The sequence below is a fragment of the Amblyraja radiata genome, chromosome 2 (genome assembly GCF_010909765.2).
Source record: "Amblyraja radiata isolate CabotCenter1 chromosome 2, sAmbRad1.1.pri, whole genome shotgun sequence".
NCBI lineage: Eukaryota > Metazoa > Chordata > Chondrichthyes > Rajiformes > Rajidae > Amblyraja > Amblyraja radiata.
The window spans coordinates 64,446,178-64,461,073 of NC_045957.1; the positions used below are offsets into that span (position 1 = coordinate 64,446,178).

Consider the following 14,896-nt stretch of genomic DNA (forward strand, 5'->3'; position numbering starts at 1 on the left):
GATAGTCTTGATAGTTGTGGGAGTCAGTGGGTTTGTAATAGATGTCAGACGACCCAGAGTCGTCAAGCTTTGTCCTGCTCCCACCCCTCTATCAGCTCCCCATCCCCTATTACTGAAGAAGGCTCGCAACCCGAAATGTCATCTTTCCATTTTCTCCACAGATGCTGCCTGACCCTAGACTTCGTCCTGTGCTTTGCTCAAGGTTGAAATACCTGCAGTTTCCTGCGTCTCTGTCTTGCGTAAATGCAAGATTGTTACTGATATTTATGTTCCTCGTGATTTCCTTCTCACATATCCTTCTATTGATTTTGTACGTTTATCAGACGACAGTTTATTGACTTTTTTTCTGCCTTCCACTATCTCTTATTAAAATAAAACGTATCTTTCCCCTATATAATGTTATTGGTAAACGTGAAAAAGATATTGGCTGTGTAAAAGTGTAGTCGACATTACAAACCAGGCTTTGTCCCACCCCACTGTTGTTATCCAGCTACCCCCCCCACCCCACTTCGGTCTAATGAGGAGTCCCAACCCGAAAGATTGAGTCTGAAGAAGGGTCTCGACCCGAAACGTCGCCCATTCCTTCTCTCCAGAGATGCTGCCTGCCCCGCCGAGTTACTCCAGCATTTTGTGTCCACCTTCGATTCAAACCAGCATAGAAACATAGAAAATAGGTTCAGGAGTAGCCCATTCGGCCCTTCGAGCCTGCACCGCCACTCAATATGATCATGGCTGATCATCCAACTCAGTATCCTGTACCTGCCTTCTCTCCATACCCTCTGATCCCTTTAGCCACAAGGGCCACATCTAACTCCCTCTTAAATATAGCCAATGAACTGACCTCAGCTACCTTCTGTAGCAGGGAATTCCAGAGATTCACCACTCTCTGTGTGAAAAATGTTTTCCTCATCTCGGTCCTAAAAGATTTCCCCCTTATCCTTAAACTGTGACCCCCTTGTCCTGGATCTTTCTTACACCGAAACATTGTTTGTCCATTCCCTCCCGAAATACTGCCTGGCCCGCTGAGTTCCTCCTGTGTTTTTACTGGTGGATTACAAGTGGATTGGGAAGAAACCGCGCGTGTAATTTACTTCGTGTTGTCCCTCTGGGTCGGGTCTGGGTCTGGTCGACCGTCCGGCCGCCCGCCGCCCGCCCACACCTGGTCCTGGACGCCGCCCCCTGGAGAGCGGCTGTTGCCTGGAGACGGAGCCTGTTGTCTGGCGGCCTCCCTCCCTCCCTTCCTCCCCACGAGGTGAGTTTGCAGCCGCAGCAGCAGGAGAGGAGCGAGCGAGCCGCCGGGTGAGTGGATGTTGGTTCTGCCGGCCAGCGTGAGCCCAGGGCTGAAGCGTTGCGATGCACGGCGCCCGGGGGCAGCGCAGGGCCCTCAGCCTGTTGCCCGGAGCTGCGGGGACCAGGGACAGGGACAGGGCCGCTCAGACCCGCTCACCAGTGGACACCAAGGAGAACAAGGTTTGTCTATGTGCCACGCGGTTTGGTACCTTTAAACTCCAGCAACTAGTTGAATTGAAACATTTCAAGTGAATTTCCAGAACTCTCTCGCGGTTCCCAGAACTAAATACGACTGTTATCCATCTCCGCCACAATTGGTTCAGGTCCGGTGTCCAGAGTGTTTTATTGTCATATGTCCCGGAAGGGAATCATGAATTTCTTACTTGCAGCAGCGCAATAGATAAAAATAGTACAACAACAACGTTATATATATACACACACACACACACACGTGTGTGTGTATGTATATATATTATATGCAAAAACAATGCCCCCAAGTCTAAGTAGTTGAGTTCATTTACAGTGCCCTCCATAATGTTTGGGACAAAGACCCATCATTTATTTATTTGCCTATGTACTCCACAATTTGAGATTTGTAATAGAAAAAAAAAATCACATGTGGTTAGATTGAGTTGGATGATCAGCCATGATCATATTGAATGGCGGTGCAGGCTCGAAGGGCCGAATGGCCTACTCCTGCACCTATATTTCTATGTTTCTATGTTCTAGATTTTAATAAAGGCAATTTTTATCTATTTTGGTTTCACCATGTAGAAATTACAGCAGTGTGTATACATAGATCCCCCGTTTCAGGGCACCATAATGTTTGGGACACAGCAATGACATGTAAATGAAAATAGTCATGTTTAGTATTTTGTTGCATATCCTTTACATGCAATGACTGTTTGAAGTCTGCGATTCATGGACATCACCAGTTGCTGGGTGTCTTATCTGGTGATGCTCTGCCAGGCCTGTATTGCAGCCATCTTTGGCTTGTGCTTGTTTTGGGGGCTAGTCCCCTTCAGTTTTCTCTTCAACATATAAAAGTCATGCTCAATTGGGTTCAGATTGGGTGATTGACTTGGCCACTCAAGAATTGACCACATTTTAGCTTTGAAAAACTCCTTTGTTGCTTTAGCAGTATGTTTAGGACCATTGTCTTGCTGTAGAATGAACTGCCGGCCAATGAGTTTTGAGGCATTTGTTTGAACTTGTGCAGATAGGATGTGTCTATACACTTCAGAATTCATTATGCTACTTCCATCAGTAGTTGTATCATCAATGAAGATAAGTGAGCCAGTACCTTCAGCAGCCATACATGCCCAGGCCATAACACCCCCACCGCTGTGTTTCACAGATGAGGTGGTATGCTTTGGATCTTGGGCAGTTCCTTCTCTCCTCCATACTTTGCTCTTGCCATCACTGATATGTTAATCTTCGTCTCATCTGTCCACAAGACCTTTTTCCAGAACTGTGGTTGCTCTTTTAAGTTCTTCTTGGCAAACTGTAACCTGGCCATCCTATTTTTGCGGCTAACCTGTGGTTTGCATCTTGCAGTGTAGCCTCTATTTCTGTTCATGAAGTCTTCTGCGGACAGTGGTCATTTACAAATCCTCACCCGACTCCTGAAGAGTGTTTCTGATCTGTCGGACAGGTGTTTGGGGGTTTTTCTTTATTATAGAAAGAATTCTTCTGTCATCAGCTGTGGAGGTCTTCCTTTGCCTGCCACTCCCTTTGCGATTAGTAAGCTCACCAGTGCTCTCTTTCTTCTTAATGATGTTCCAAACAGTTGATTTTGGTAAGCTTAAGGTTTGGCTGATGCCTCTAACAGTTCTATTATTTTTTCTCAGTCTCATAATGGCTTCTTTGACTTTCATTGGCACAACTTTGGCCCTTATGTTGATAAAGAGCTATAAAAATTTCCAAATGTGATGGAAAGACTAGAAGAAAGATGAGGTGCTGAGAGCTCTCTTATACCTGCATTAAGGAGGCAATCGGACACACCTGAGCAATTACAAACACATGTGAAGCCATGTGTCCCAAACATTATGGTGCCCTGAAATGGGGGGACTATGTATAAACACAGCTGTAATGGTGAAATTGGTGAAACCAAAATGTATAAAAATGGTCTTTAATAAAATCTGACAATGTGCACTTTAACCACATGTGATTTTTTTTCTATTACAAAGCTCAAATAGTGGAGTAGAGACAAGAGAGACAAGAGACATTTATTGTCACATGTACCAATTGGTACAGTGAAATTTGAGGCCACTGCACCATACGAATAAAAAGAGCACAGAACACGATAGTCTTTAACATAGACATCCCCACACAGCGGGATTAAAGTTTCCCACTGTGAGAGAATGCACCAAAGTTCAGTCATCCTCCTCTGTTGTTCACCCGTGGTCGGGGAGCTCCCGAACCCCTCGCTGTCGCTGTTACTGGCGGCCCGATGTTCAGGCCCGCTCGCCGGATGATGGAACTCCGACGTCGGAACGGGAGAACATTCTCAGCGGCTTGGACTTCCGAATCGGCCACTTCTTACCGCGGCTCTCGAAGTCCACAGGCCGAGCTGGGCGGAGATTCACGCTGGCGGCCCTCGGCAAAGGGATACCAGGACTTCGCGATATTGAAGTCAGTGCCGCCCGTGCTGGAAGATCTGCAAACCACAGCTCCACGATGTTGAAGCAGCAGGCCCAACACTCCGGAGCTTCAAACGGCGATCCAGGTAAGGCATCGCCCGCTCCGCGGTGAATCCAGTGCTGCACCGCTGCTGAAGCTTTGGTCCAGTCCCCGGCAGGCATCTGCATATTTAATTTTAAATTTAACTATAACATAGGTTGTTTGGCCCTCCAATCCTGCTTCGGCATTCATCAGGATCATGGCAGATCTTCTCCTTCAATGTTTTTTCCTGCATTATCCTATATCCCTTGATTCCCTTCATTTACAGTAATGTATCAACCTTTGCTTTGAATTAACTGAAGCGTCCAGGGACACCACCCCAAACAAGAGGAAGCAGGAGATGTTTATTTTGGATTTCAGCAAGGCACTGAACAAAATTCTGCATGGTTGGCTGCTCTGGAAGGTTAGATCGCTTCGGATGCAAGGAGAGATAGCTGAATTGTTAGAAAATTAGCTTGGTGAAAGGAAGCAGAGGGTGAGATGGAACATTGTTTTTTGGACTGGGCCCATTGTTGTTTGTCATCTATGTCAATGAATTGGATGAGAACGTACATGGCAAGTTTGCAGATGACATTAAGTGGGTGGTATTGTAGATAGTGAGGATGGTTGTCATAGATTACAGCAGGATCTTGATCGGTTGGGCAGGTGGGTTGAGGAATGGTTGATGGAATTTACTACAGAGAAATGTGAGGTGTTGCACTTTGGGAAATCTGGCATGGGCAGGACCTATATTGTGAATGGTAGAGTTCTGGGGAGTGTGGTTGTTGGTGAGGCCACATTTAGAGTATCGTGTTCAGTTTTGGTCATCATGTTATAGGAACGATGTTGTCAAGCTGGAAAGGATTCAGAGTACATTTACCAGGGTTCGAGGGACTGAGCTGCTGGGAGAGGTTGAGCAGGCTAGGGTTTATTCACTGGAATTTAGAAGGATGAGAGGGTATCTTATAGAAACATATAACATTCTCAAGGGATTGGAGAGGCTAGATGCAGGAACTAAATGTTCCCCATGTTGGGGGAGTCCAGAACCACGGGTCACAGTTTAAGAATAAGGGGTAGGTCATTTAGGTCAGAGATGAGGAAAAACCTTTTCACCCAGAGAGTTGTGAATCTGTGGAATTCTCTGCCACAGAAGGCAGTGGAGGCCAATTCACTGGATGTTTTCACGAGAGAGTTAGATTTAACTCTTGGGGCTAAGGGAATCGCGGTATATGGGGGGAAAAGCCAGAGCGGGTTATTGATATTGGATGATCAGCCATGATCATATTGAATGGCGGTGCTGGCTCGAAGGGCCGAATGGCCTACTCTTGCACCTATTTTCTATGTTTCCAGTCTGTACAAACAACATCCTTGGAATTATTCTCAGTAACCTCCTGTGCTTCGAGCAGAGGTTCCCAACTCTTTTCATTCCGTTTACCCCTGGCAACTTTAATAGCACATAACAATGTTATTTCACTTATTTATGAACAACTAATGATGAACAGATACCGGTATACCAGAACCAAACAGTCAGTTAATGAGTAAAAATATGTACATATCCAGAATCAACAAACTTACCCCATGGGTAGGCAAAATTTACCCGTGGGGGTAAATTTACCCCAGGATAGGAACCCTTGGCTTAGAGACCTTATCGTATGTGCAATACTGAGTGCAATACTTCAGTTGTGATTAAACTATTGGTTTAGAGGTTTCCCTGATGATATCCCTGCTCGTTTGCTCTCAGGCTGCATTTATATTGAAGATCCCTGAAACCCTCCCTCTGCCCCCCCCCCCCCTCCCACTCTGCCCCCCCCATCCCACTCTGCCCCCCCCCATCCCACTCTGCCCCCCCCCTCCCACTCTGCCCCCCCCCCCCTCCCACTCTGCCCTCCCACTCTGCCCCCCCTCTTCCACTCTGCCCCCCCCTCCCACTCTGCCCCCCCCTCCCACTCTGCCCCCCCCCTCCCACTCTGCCCCCCCCCTCCCACTCTGCCCCCCCCCTCCCACTCTGGCCCCCCCCCTCCCACTCTGCCCCCCCCCTCCCACTCTGCCCCCCCCTCCCACTCTGCCCCCCCCTCCCACTCTGGCCCCCCCCCCTCCCACTCTGCCCCCCCCCTCCCACTCTGGCCCCCCCTCCCACTCTGCCCCCCCATCCCACTCTGCCCCCCCATCCCACTCTGCCCCCCCATCCCCCTCTGCCCCCCCCTCCCACTCTGCCCCCCCTCCCCTCTGCCCCCCCTCCCACTCTGCCCCCCCTCCCTCTGCCCCCCCCTCCCACTCTGCCCCCCCCTCCCACTCTGCCCCCCCTCCCACTCTGCCCCCCATCCCACTCTGCCCCCCATCCCACTCTGCCCCCCCATCCCACTCTGCCCCCCCCTCCCACTCTGCCCCCCCTCCCCCTCTCCCCCCCCTCCCACTCTGCCCCCCCTCCCTCTGCCCCCCCTCCCACTCTGCCCCCCCCCTCCCACTCTGCCCCCCCCCTCCCACTCTGCCCCCCCCCTCCCACTCTGCCCCCCCCCTCCCACTCTGCCCCCCCCTCCCTCTCTGCCCCCCCTCCCACTCTGCCCCCCTCCCACTCTGCCCCCCCTCCCACTCTGCCCCCCCTCCCACTCTGCCCCCCCCTCCCACTCTGCCCCCCCCCTCCCACTCTGCCCCCCCCTCCCACTCTGCCCCCCCTCCCACACTGCCCCCCCTCCCTCTCTGCTCCCCCCTCCCTCTCTGCTCCCCCCTCCCTCTCTGCTCCCCCCTCCCTCTCTACCCCCCCCCCTCCCTCTCTGGCCCCCCCTCCCTCTCTGGCCCCCCCTCCCACTCTGGCCCCCCCCCCCTCCCTCTCTGCCCCCCCCCCCCCTCTCTGCCCCCCCCTCCCTCTCTGCCCCCCCCTCCCTCTCTGCCCCCCCCCTCCCTCTCTGCCCCCCTCCCTCTCTGCCCCCCCCTCCCTCTCTGCCCCCCCCTCCCTCTCTGCCCCCCCCTCCCTCTCTGCCCCCCCCTCCCTCTCTGCCCCCCCCTCCCTCTCTGCCCCCCCTCCCTCTCTGCCCCCCCCCCCCTCTCTGTGCCCCCCCTCCCACTCTGCCCCCCTCCCACTCTGCCCCCCTCCCACTCTGCCCCCCTCCCACTCTGCCCCCCCTCCCACTCTGCCCCCCCTCCCACTCTGCCCCCCCTCCCACTCTGCCCCCCCCTCCCACTCTGCCCCCCCCCCTCCCTCTCTGGCCCCCCCTCCCTATCTGCCCCCCCCCTCCCTCTCTGCCCACCCCCCTCCCTCTCTGCCCCCCCCCTCCCTCTCTGTGCCCCCCCTCCCTCTCTGCCCCCCCTCCCTCTCTGCCCCCCCTCCCTCTCTGCCCCCCCTCCCTCTCTAGTGGTGGAGTATTGCGTTCGCTAACCAGCCCTCCCCTGTGACGCCGCGTGCCCCCCCCCCCCACACCTCAATCTCTATCCCCCTCCCTCTCTGCCCCCCCCTCCCCATTCCCCTCCCTCTCCTCCCTATCCCACTCCCCCTCCCTCTCCACTACCCCCCCCCCCTCTCTAGCTGCGCAGTTGGGGGTTATGCGTGAGTGGATAGGGCGGGGGATGGGGTAAAAGGAGCGAATGAATAATATTAATATAATATCAAGGGGGGGTTAGTATGTGTGTGTGTGTGTGGGGGTGGTTAGTGTTTGACGCCGAAGGCCGCCCCACCCCGCAACCCAACGGGTCGCACTTATTCTAGTCAATTTATAAATGGCAACACTGGAGGATCACCGTAGACAACTGTTGAACTGTAACTATTCTTTGTGTTGCCAATTTAGCTATTTTTCTGCTTAACCTACCAGCACATTATGACTTAACTCAAAACTCATCTTTTGAGATGTACTCCTACTATGGAGACTATTGGGTTGGATTACTTGCTTTCCCTGAATACAAATCAATTGGCTTGAAGGCCCTTCAACCACTGGTAATGATGACAACAACTTTCCTGTCTGAACAAGGATTTTCGACCTTGGTAGATCTGAAATCCAAAAAAACGGAATTCACTTCAGTATGTTGATTCGGTAATGCGGGTTGCTTTGGAGAAGGAAATTGATCCTCTGTTTGTGACGCTTGTCACAGGAGTACAGGAACATCCTAATCATTGATGATAAAAAAACATACATGTAAGTGTAGAAATATCCTGCTTGTCATTTATTTGTGGTAAACATACACAATAAGAAAACATTGTTTCTAAGAAACTAATTCTAAGACAGTTGTTTACTAACTTTACTAGAAAAATTCTAATAATATTTCTGTTCTTAATTTTGTTGTCACTCCTAGTTGGGAGGATGGGAGGGCGCCAGATATTCAGAACTGAGCAACATACAAAGTTGTGATGATGTTTTGAGCATGTATGTGACATATACATGTCAGTACACATGCACAACTTTTAAAATATCTCAGGATTTGGAAGAGCCAGCTTCTGGAGAGAAGTATACCGAATATGGCAAGTTGATATTTGGTGGTATTGTGAGCTTTAGTCGTGGAGACTTATAGAAAGTTATATTAGTTGGATACTAATATATTAACTCACATACTGCATGGTTTTTTGAGCTAGTTTTCCAAGAAAATAACTAGTAATCAAAGCCCGAAAGGGTAGGATGGGGCTGAAGCCCAGTGAAGCCCAGAGGGGGAGAGTGCTGATGGACACAAACTGCGTGTCAGGCAGCATCTCTGGAGAAAAGGAATAGGTGATGTTTCGGGTTGAGACCCATCTTTAGACTGAGAGTCAGGGGAAAGAAGGTAGTGGAGGCCAATTCACTGAAGGTTTTCAAGAGAGTATTAGATATAGGTCTGGGGGCTATGGGGAGAATGGAGGAGCGGGGTGCTGATTTTGGATGATCAGCCATGATCATATTGAATGGCGGTGCTGGTTCGAAGTGCCGAATGGCCTACTACTGCACCTAATTTCTATGTTTCTATGTTTAGACGTTGGAATGTTTTTTTTTAATCATTCTAATAGAATGATTTTCCAACTTCAGTGGTAATTAAACTTTTTTTTTTCACTCCTAGTTTTCTTTACATATTATTAGGATGTTCAAAAAGTTGAATAAAATAAACACACTAAATTAGTCAATTTATGTTTTTTGCTCATATGACAAAATAAATTATATATAAAATTATGCCCAAGGGAGAATAAGATGAAAATTACCAATAAACATAAGAAAATTATGTCAAAGGTGAATGAAAATTTGTGATAAAGACTCAAGGGTGAATGACACTGAAATAGTTTAAGAAGCACTGAATTAAGGTACAGTGAAATTTGAGTTGCCATACAGCCATACGAAGTGAAAAGCAACAAGACACACAACCACATAAAAGTTAACATAAACATCCATCACAGTAGATTTCACATTCCTCACTGTGATGGAAGGCAATAAGGTTCAAACTTCTTCCTCTTTGTTCTCCCGCGGTCGGGGCAGTCAAACCATCCACAGTCAGGGCCATCAAAGCCCCGCAGCCGACGATCGAGGGCGGTTGAAACTCTCTCCGCGGCATGGAGTTCCCAAGTCGGCCTCTTCTTACAAGAGACCGTGGGCTCCATGATGTTAAAGTCCACAGGCTTCATTCATAAAGCTTCATTCTTTAAAATATTTTTATTGTTTTTTTTCCAAAAAAAGCAAAAATAAAACATAAAAAAACAGGGCAAAAAGAATAATGATAAACATAACAATGGTATTGATACATAGGGATCAGGATTACATCAATAACAGGTATAACCTAATATGAGACCAGTGTCAAAATACACAATGAATATAGACCTCTATGTAAATATAGTTAAATCTTTAAAAGGAAACTTATAAATGTAAAAAAAAAACACAAAGATAAAAAGACAAAAAGAAAAAAGGAAAAAAACAAAACCCCCCTAAACTAAAGAAAGAAGAAAAAAAAGAAGAAAAATTGATATTAATAAAATACAAATAGAAATAAAATAGATAAAAAAACAAAGCAAAGCAAAACCGAATCTGAACTGAGAATTTCAACAATTTAAGTCTGTTTGTCGTCAAGTCTGTTCCATCCTATAGAGGTAAAATAATTTTTATAATGGTTAAAGAGGGAGCAATTTATGTTGTTTGAAAATGTTCAATACATTTACCCCAAGTCTTATCAAATTTAACCAAGGGTTCAGCAGTGTCACTCCTGATTTTTTCTAAATTTTTTCTAAATTTAAACATTTGGAGCTTTGATCTCCGGCAAAAGGGATCGCAACCACCGCGATGTTAAATTACCGCAGACACTTTCACACCCACTCCTGACACATTATGGGCATTTTCCAAAGGCAATGTAGCCTATAATCCTGCAAGTTTTGGGAATGTTGGTGGAAACCAGAGCACACGGTGGAAACTCGCATGATAATGAAGAATGTGGACAGCACCATGTTCCTGGGACTGTGAGACAGCAGCTCTACTAGCTACACCACTACGCCCTCCCTGTTCTGGGAAGAGAAAAAAGTTAAGCTTGTTTATAGGTGTGTGTTGCAATTTACTCAGATTCCTGTTACTCACTGCAGTGTTTTCTATTCATCTATTGTTCAGGGTGCAGAACTAGAAACTCAGCAATTAAATGTAATCCAATAATTATATGTAACATTATCAAACATTGCAGGTGATATTGTTAACAAAAATTGAAATTACAAAGAACCGTCAACAAGTCAGGCAGCATTTGTGAAGACAATTAAAGTTGACATTTCAGATATCTGTAGGAATGATGATGAGTCATAAAGTCATAGTTATACAACGTGGAAACAGGCCCTTCAGCCCAACTTGCCCACACCGACCAACCTGTCCCATCTACACTAATTCCACCTGCCTACGTTTGGCCCATATTCCTCTAAACCTATCCTATCCGTGTACCTTTCTAAATGCTGATTGTTGCGATAGTACCTGCCTCGACTACCTCCAGTGGCAGCTTGTTCCATACACCCACCACAACTTTGTCTGAAAAAGTTGCCCCTCAGATTCTTATAAAATCTTTTCCCCTTCAACTTAAACTGGTTCTCGATTCCCTGATTCTGGACAAGGGACTAGGTGTGTTTACCGATCTCCTCTCATGATTTTGCACACTTGTATAAAATCATCCCTCATCCTCCTGCACTTCAAGGAATAGAGTATTAGCCTGTCCAACCTCTCCCAATAGCTCAGGCCCTCGAGTCCTGGAACATCTTTGTAAATCTTCTCTACACCCTTTCCAGCTTGACAACATTTTTCCTATAACATGGTGACCAAAACTGAACACAATATTCCAAATGTGGCCTCCCAATCGTCTTATATAACTGCAACATGAACTTCCAACTTCTATACTCAATACTCTGACTGATGAAGGCCAATGTGCCAAAAGCCTTTTTGACCACCCTATCTACCTGTGACGCAACGCTCATCGAACTATGCACGCATAGATCCATCTGCTCTACAGCACTCCCCAGAACCTTACCATTCACTGTAGATCCTGCCCATGTTAGTCATCCCAAACTGCAACACCTCACATTTCTTTGTATTAAATTCAATTTTCTCTGTTAAATTAAATTATGTTATAAATTATCACAGTTTGATAAGGAACACAAAAAGGAGAAAGAAGGAAAAAAATAATTGATGACACATTAATGGGCTACATTTGCAGGAATTAAAATCAGAACATAGTGTGATACTTAAACTTGGAGAAAAAATAAGTCATCATACAAGTACAGGTAAAAATCAAAAAGTCATTCCAAATCACTTTGTGTAAAAGTTATTAGATAATTAGACTAAATAGCAATGCTGATTCTTGTGAGTTCTGTTGTGGAGTTCTCCAAAATGAGATTTGGACAATCTCTGGACAATCTGTATGTCTGGACAATTTGGACAATCTGCATGTCTGGAGAGAGTGTGTAGGGGTTCTAGGCACCTCTCAAAGCACTCTGTTAATCCACCCATTCCATTTATTTGAACTAGTCAGCTAAGAGAATTATCAATAGTTACGCACACTGATGCCAGATGTTGATGAAACTATAAAGGCCAGCAGGGGAAAAGCAAGGTACAGTGACCACCCTCCAGTCTTTCGGCAACTCACCCCTGTCTAATGATGATTCATCTATCTCAGCCAGGACATCTGCAATTTCTTATCCAGCCTCTCACAGTAACCTTGGATATATCTGTTCAGGCCCAGAAGTTTTATCTACTTTCGTACACCTTGGAACGTTCAGTATTTCCTCGACTGTAATATGGATTGTCCTCAAGCCATTTCAATCAACTGTCCCCATTCTTCATGTCTTTCCCCACGGTAATAAACAGAGGAGAAATATCCATAAAGGACCATGTCCGTCCATCTCCTGTGGCTCCACACAGAGATGACCACTTTGGTTTCTGAGGAGCCCTATTCTCTCTCTAGTTACCCCTGCGGCACAGTGGCGCAGCAGTAGAGTAACTGTCTTACAGCGCTTGCCGCACCGGAGACCCGGATTCGGTCCCGACTACGGATGCTCTCTGTACAGAGTTTGTCCGTTCTCCCTGTGACCTGTGTGGGTTTTCTCAGAGATTTTTGGTTTCCTCCCACTCTCCAAAGACGTACAGGTTTGTAGATTAATTGGCTTGATAAATGTAAAAATTGGCCCTGGTGTGTGTAAGATAGTGTTAATGTGCGGGGATCACTGGTTGGCACGGGCCGAAAGACCTGTTTCCACGCTGTATCTCTAAACTAAACCCTCTGTCCCTTAATGTACTTATCTCTAGATTTGCATTTACAGGAGATTATATGCAATAACTTTTAAAAGCATCCCACTTACTACCTTTGTTTGTGTCCAAGATGGCTGTCGGAAGGGAGAGTGTACGCTGGCGCGGTTTAGCTGCCGCTGCTCTCTCTTCACATTGTGTTTTGATTTTTTTGTCTTTAGATCGAATTCTGTCTTTAATTTGTGTATTGGTGATGTCTCTATTATTTATTTTACTCCGATTATATGTTTTTTACCCTTGTTAAATTCTGTAAGGTGTCCTTAAGACTTTTGAAAGGCGCCCACAAATAAAATTTATTATTATTATTATTACCTTAACTGTCCACTGAACATTTTTTCATCACCTTCCATACTGATTTCTGACCTCTCACTTGCCTCTGCTTCTAAAATTGAACCATGACTCGCTCCAAAATATTTCCAGTACAGGAGGAACTCAGCAAGTCAGGCAACATCTGTGGAGGAAATAGATAAATGGTGTTTCGGGTCGAGATCCTTCATCAGACTGTGGGGGGGGGGGGGGGGGGGGGGGGGGGAAAGAAAGCTGCAAAAGAGAGGCGAGGGTAGGAAAAAGCCTGGCAGTTGATCAGCGGATGCAGCTTGCAGGTGTTTTGATTGGTAAGTGACAAAGACAAGAGGTGAAAAGGAGACAAAGGGTGTAAGGTCAAGAGAGAAGAGATGTGAAATATAAAGCCAGAGGGAGGGATAGAGGTGGAAGAGGGCAGGGGGTGGGGGTGGAACGAGGCAGGGAAGGGAAAGAAACGGATAGGGGGAAGTGAAAGCATGGTAGATAAAAGGGAAATTTGGGACTCGGGGATGGGGGAAGAAATTCCAAAGGAGGGGAAAGGGGCAGGAGGACTGGGACAGAGGGAGAAACGGCTCCAACCTTCGTCATTTACTTCTTCCATCTACTCATCAAAAGGCCCCCTCACCTGTATGCACACATCATTCGTAAAGCTTTGTCCTGCTCCCATCTTTTTTTCCTGCTTTCTCCCCCCTACTACCGAAGAAGGATCTTTACCCAAAATGTTGTCCATCCATTTCCTCCACAGATGCTGCCTGACCCACTGACTTCCTCCTGTGCTTTGTTATGCTCAAAGTTGCAATATCTGCAGTTCTTTGTGTCTCTGTCTTGCATAAATGCAATTTCAATGCTGATGTTTATGTTCCTCATGATTTCCTTCCATTACTTTCTTTAATGCATTTATTTAGTTTCCCTCCTTCACTGAGTCACCCTATGTGGCAGCAATTTCTTAGTATACATGATTTTTGGAAAATAGATATTCCAGGATTTATAAGGTCTTAAGTAATAGGAGAATTAAGCCATTCTCGGCCAATCAAGTCTACTGTGCCATTCAATCATGGCTGATCTATCTCTCCAACCTAACCCCATTCTCCTGCCTTCACTCCATAACCCCTGACACCCATACTAATCAAGAATCTATCTATCTCTGCTTTAAAAATATCCATTGACTTGGCATCCACAGCCTTCTGTAGCAAAGATTTCTGCAGATTCACCACCCACTCACTAAATAAATTCCTTCTCATCTCCCTCCAAAAGGAACGTCCTTTAATTTTGAGGTCATGACCTCTAGTCCTAGACTCCCACTAGTGGAAACATCCTCCCCACATCCACTCTATCCAAGCCTTTCACCATTTGGTATGTTTCAATGAGGTCTCCCATCATTCTTCTAACCTCTAGCAGATACAGGCCCAGTGTTGTGAAACGTTTATCATAAGCTAACCCACTCATTCCTGGGATAATTCTTGTAAACCTCCTCTGGACCCTCTCCAGGGCCAGCACATCCTTCTTTGCAGGGGCGGAAAACCCGGGGGGGGGGGGGGGGGCCAGAGGGGACACGTCCCCCCAAAGTTTTGAGAGGTGGGGGACATCCCCCCTAGTTTTTGTGATCCCGATTTTAAAATCGCCGTTTTTAGCGCTGGATTGAGCCTCCCGAAGCCTTGTGTGTGAGTGTGCGCATGCGCACGTGTCCGCCCAAAAATTGTGTCCCCCGTCCCCTCCATGTTTTGATAGTGAGTTCCGTTCTTGCTTCTTTCGATATGGTGCCCAAATATTGCTCACAATATTCCAAATGTTGCCTGCCCAGCGCCTTATAGAGCCTCGGCATTACAATCCCTTTGATTTCTTTGAGATTAATTATGTTTGGCATGCCTTCTTAATAATAATCCTCCCCTGACCCTGCAGCCCTCCAACCTCCTTGCTCCCAAATGGATTAATCTATT

At 47.0% G+C, this 14,896-nt stretch overlaps 1 protein-coding gene across 1 annotated transcript in view; it reads left to right on the top strand.

Annotated features, from left to right (window-relative positions):
* Positions 1 to 1,070: 1,070 nt before the first annotated feature.
* dnah5 (dynein axonemal heavy chain 5) overlaps positions 1,071 to 14,896 on the top strand; it is a 227,990-nt gene continuing 214,164 nt past the window's right edge. Inside the window, exon 1 of the mRNA XM_033048007.1 lies at positions 1,071 to 1,470. Coding sequence (XP_032903898.1) covers positions 1,354 to 1,470 — 117 coding nt within the window. The 5' untranslated portion in view covers positions 1,071 to 1,353. The remainder of the gene's footprint in view (positions 1,471 to 14,896) is intronic.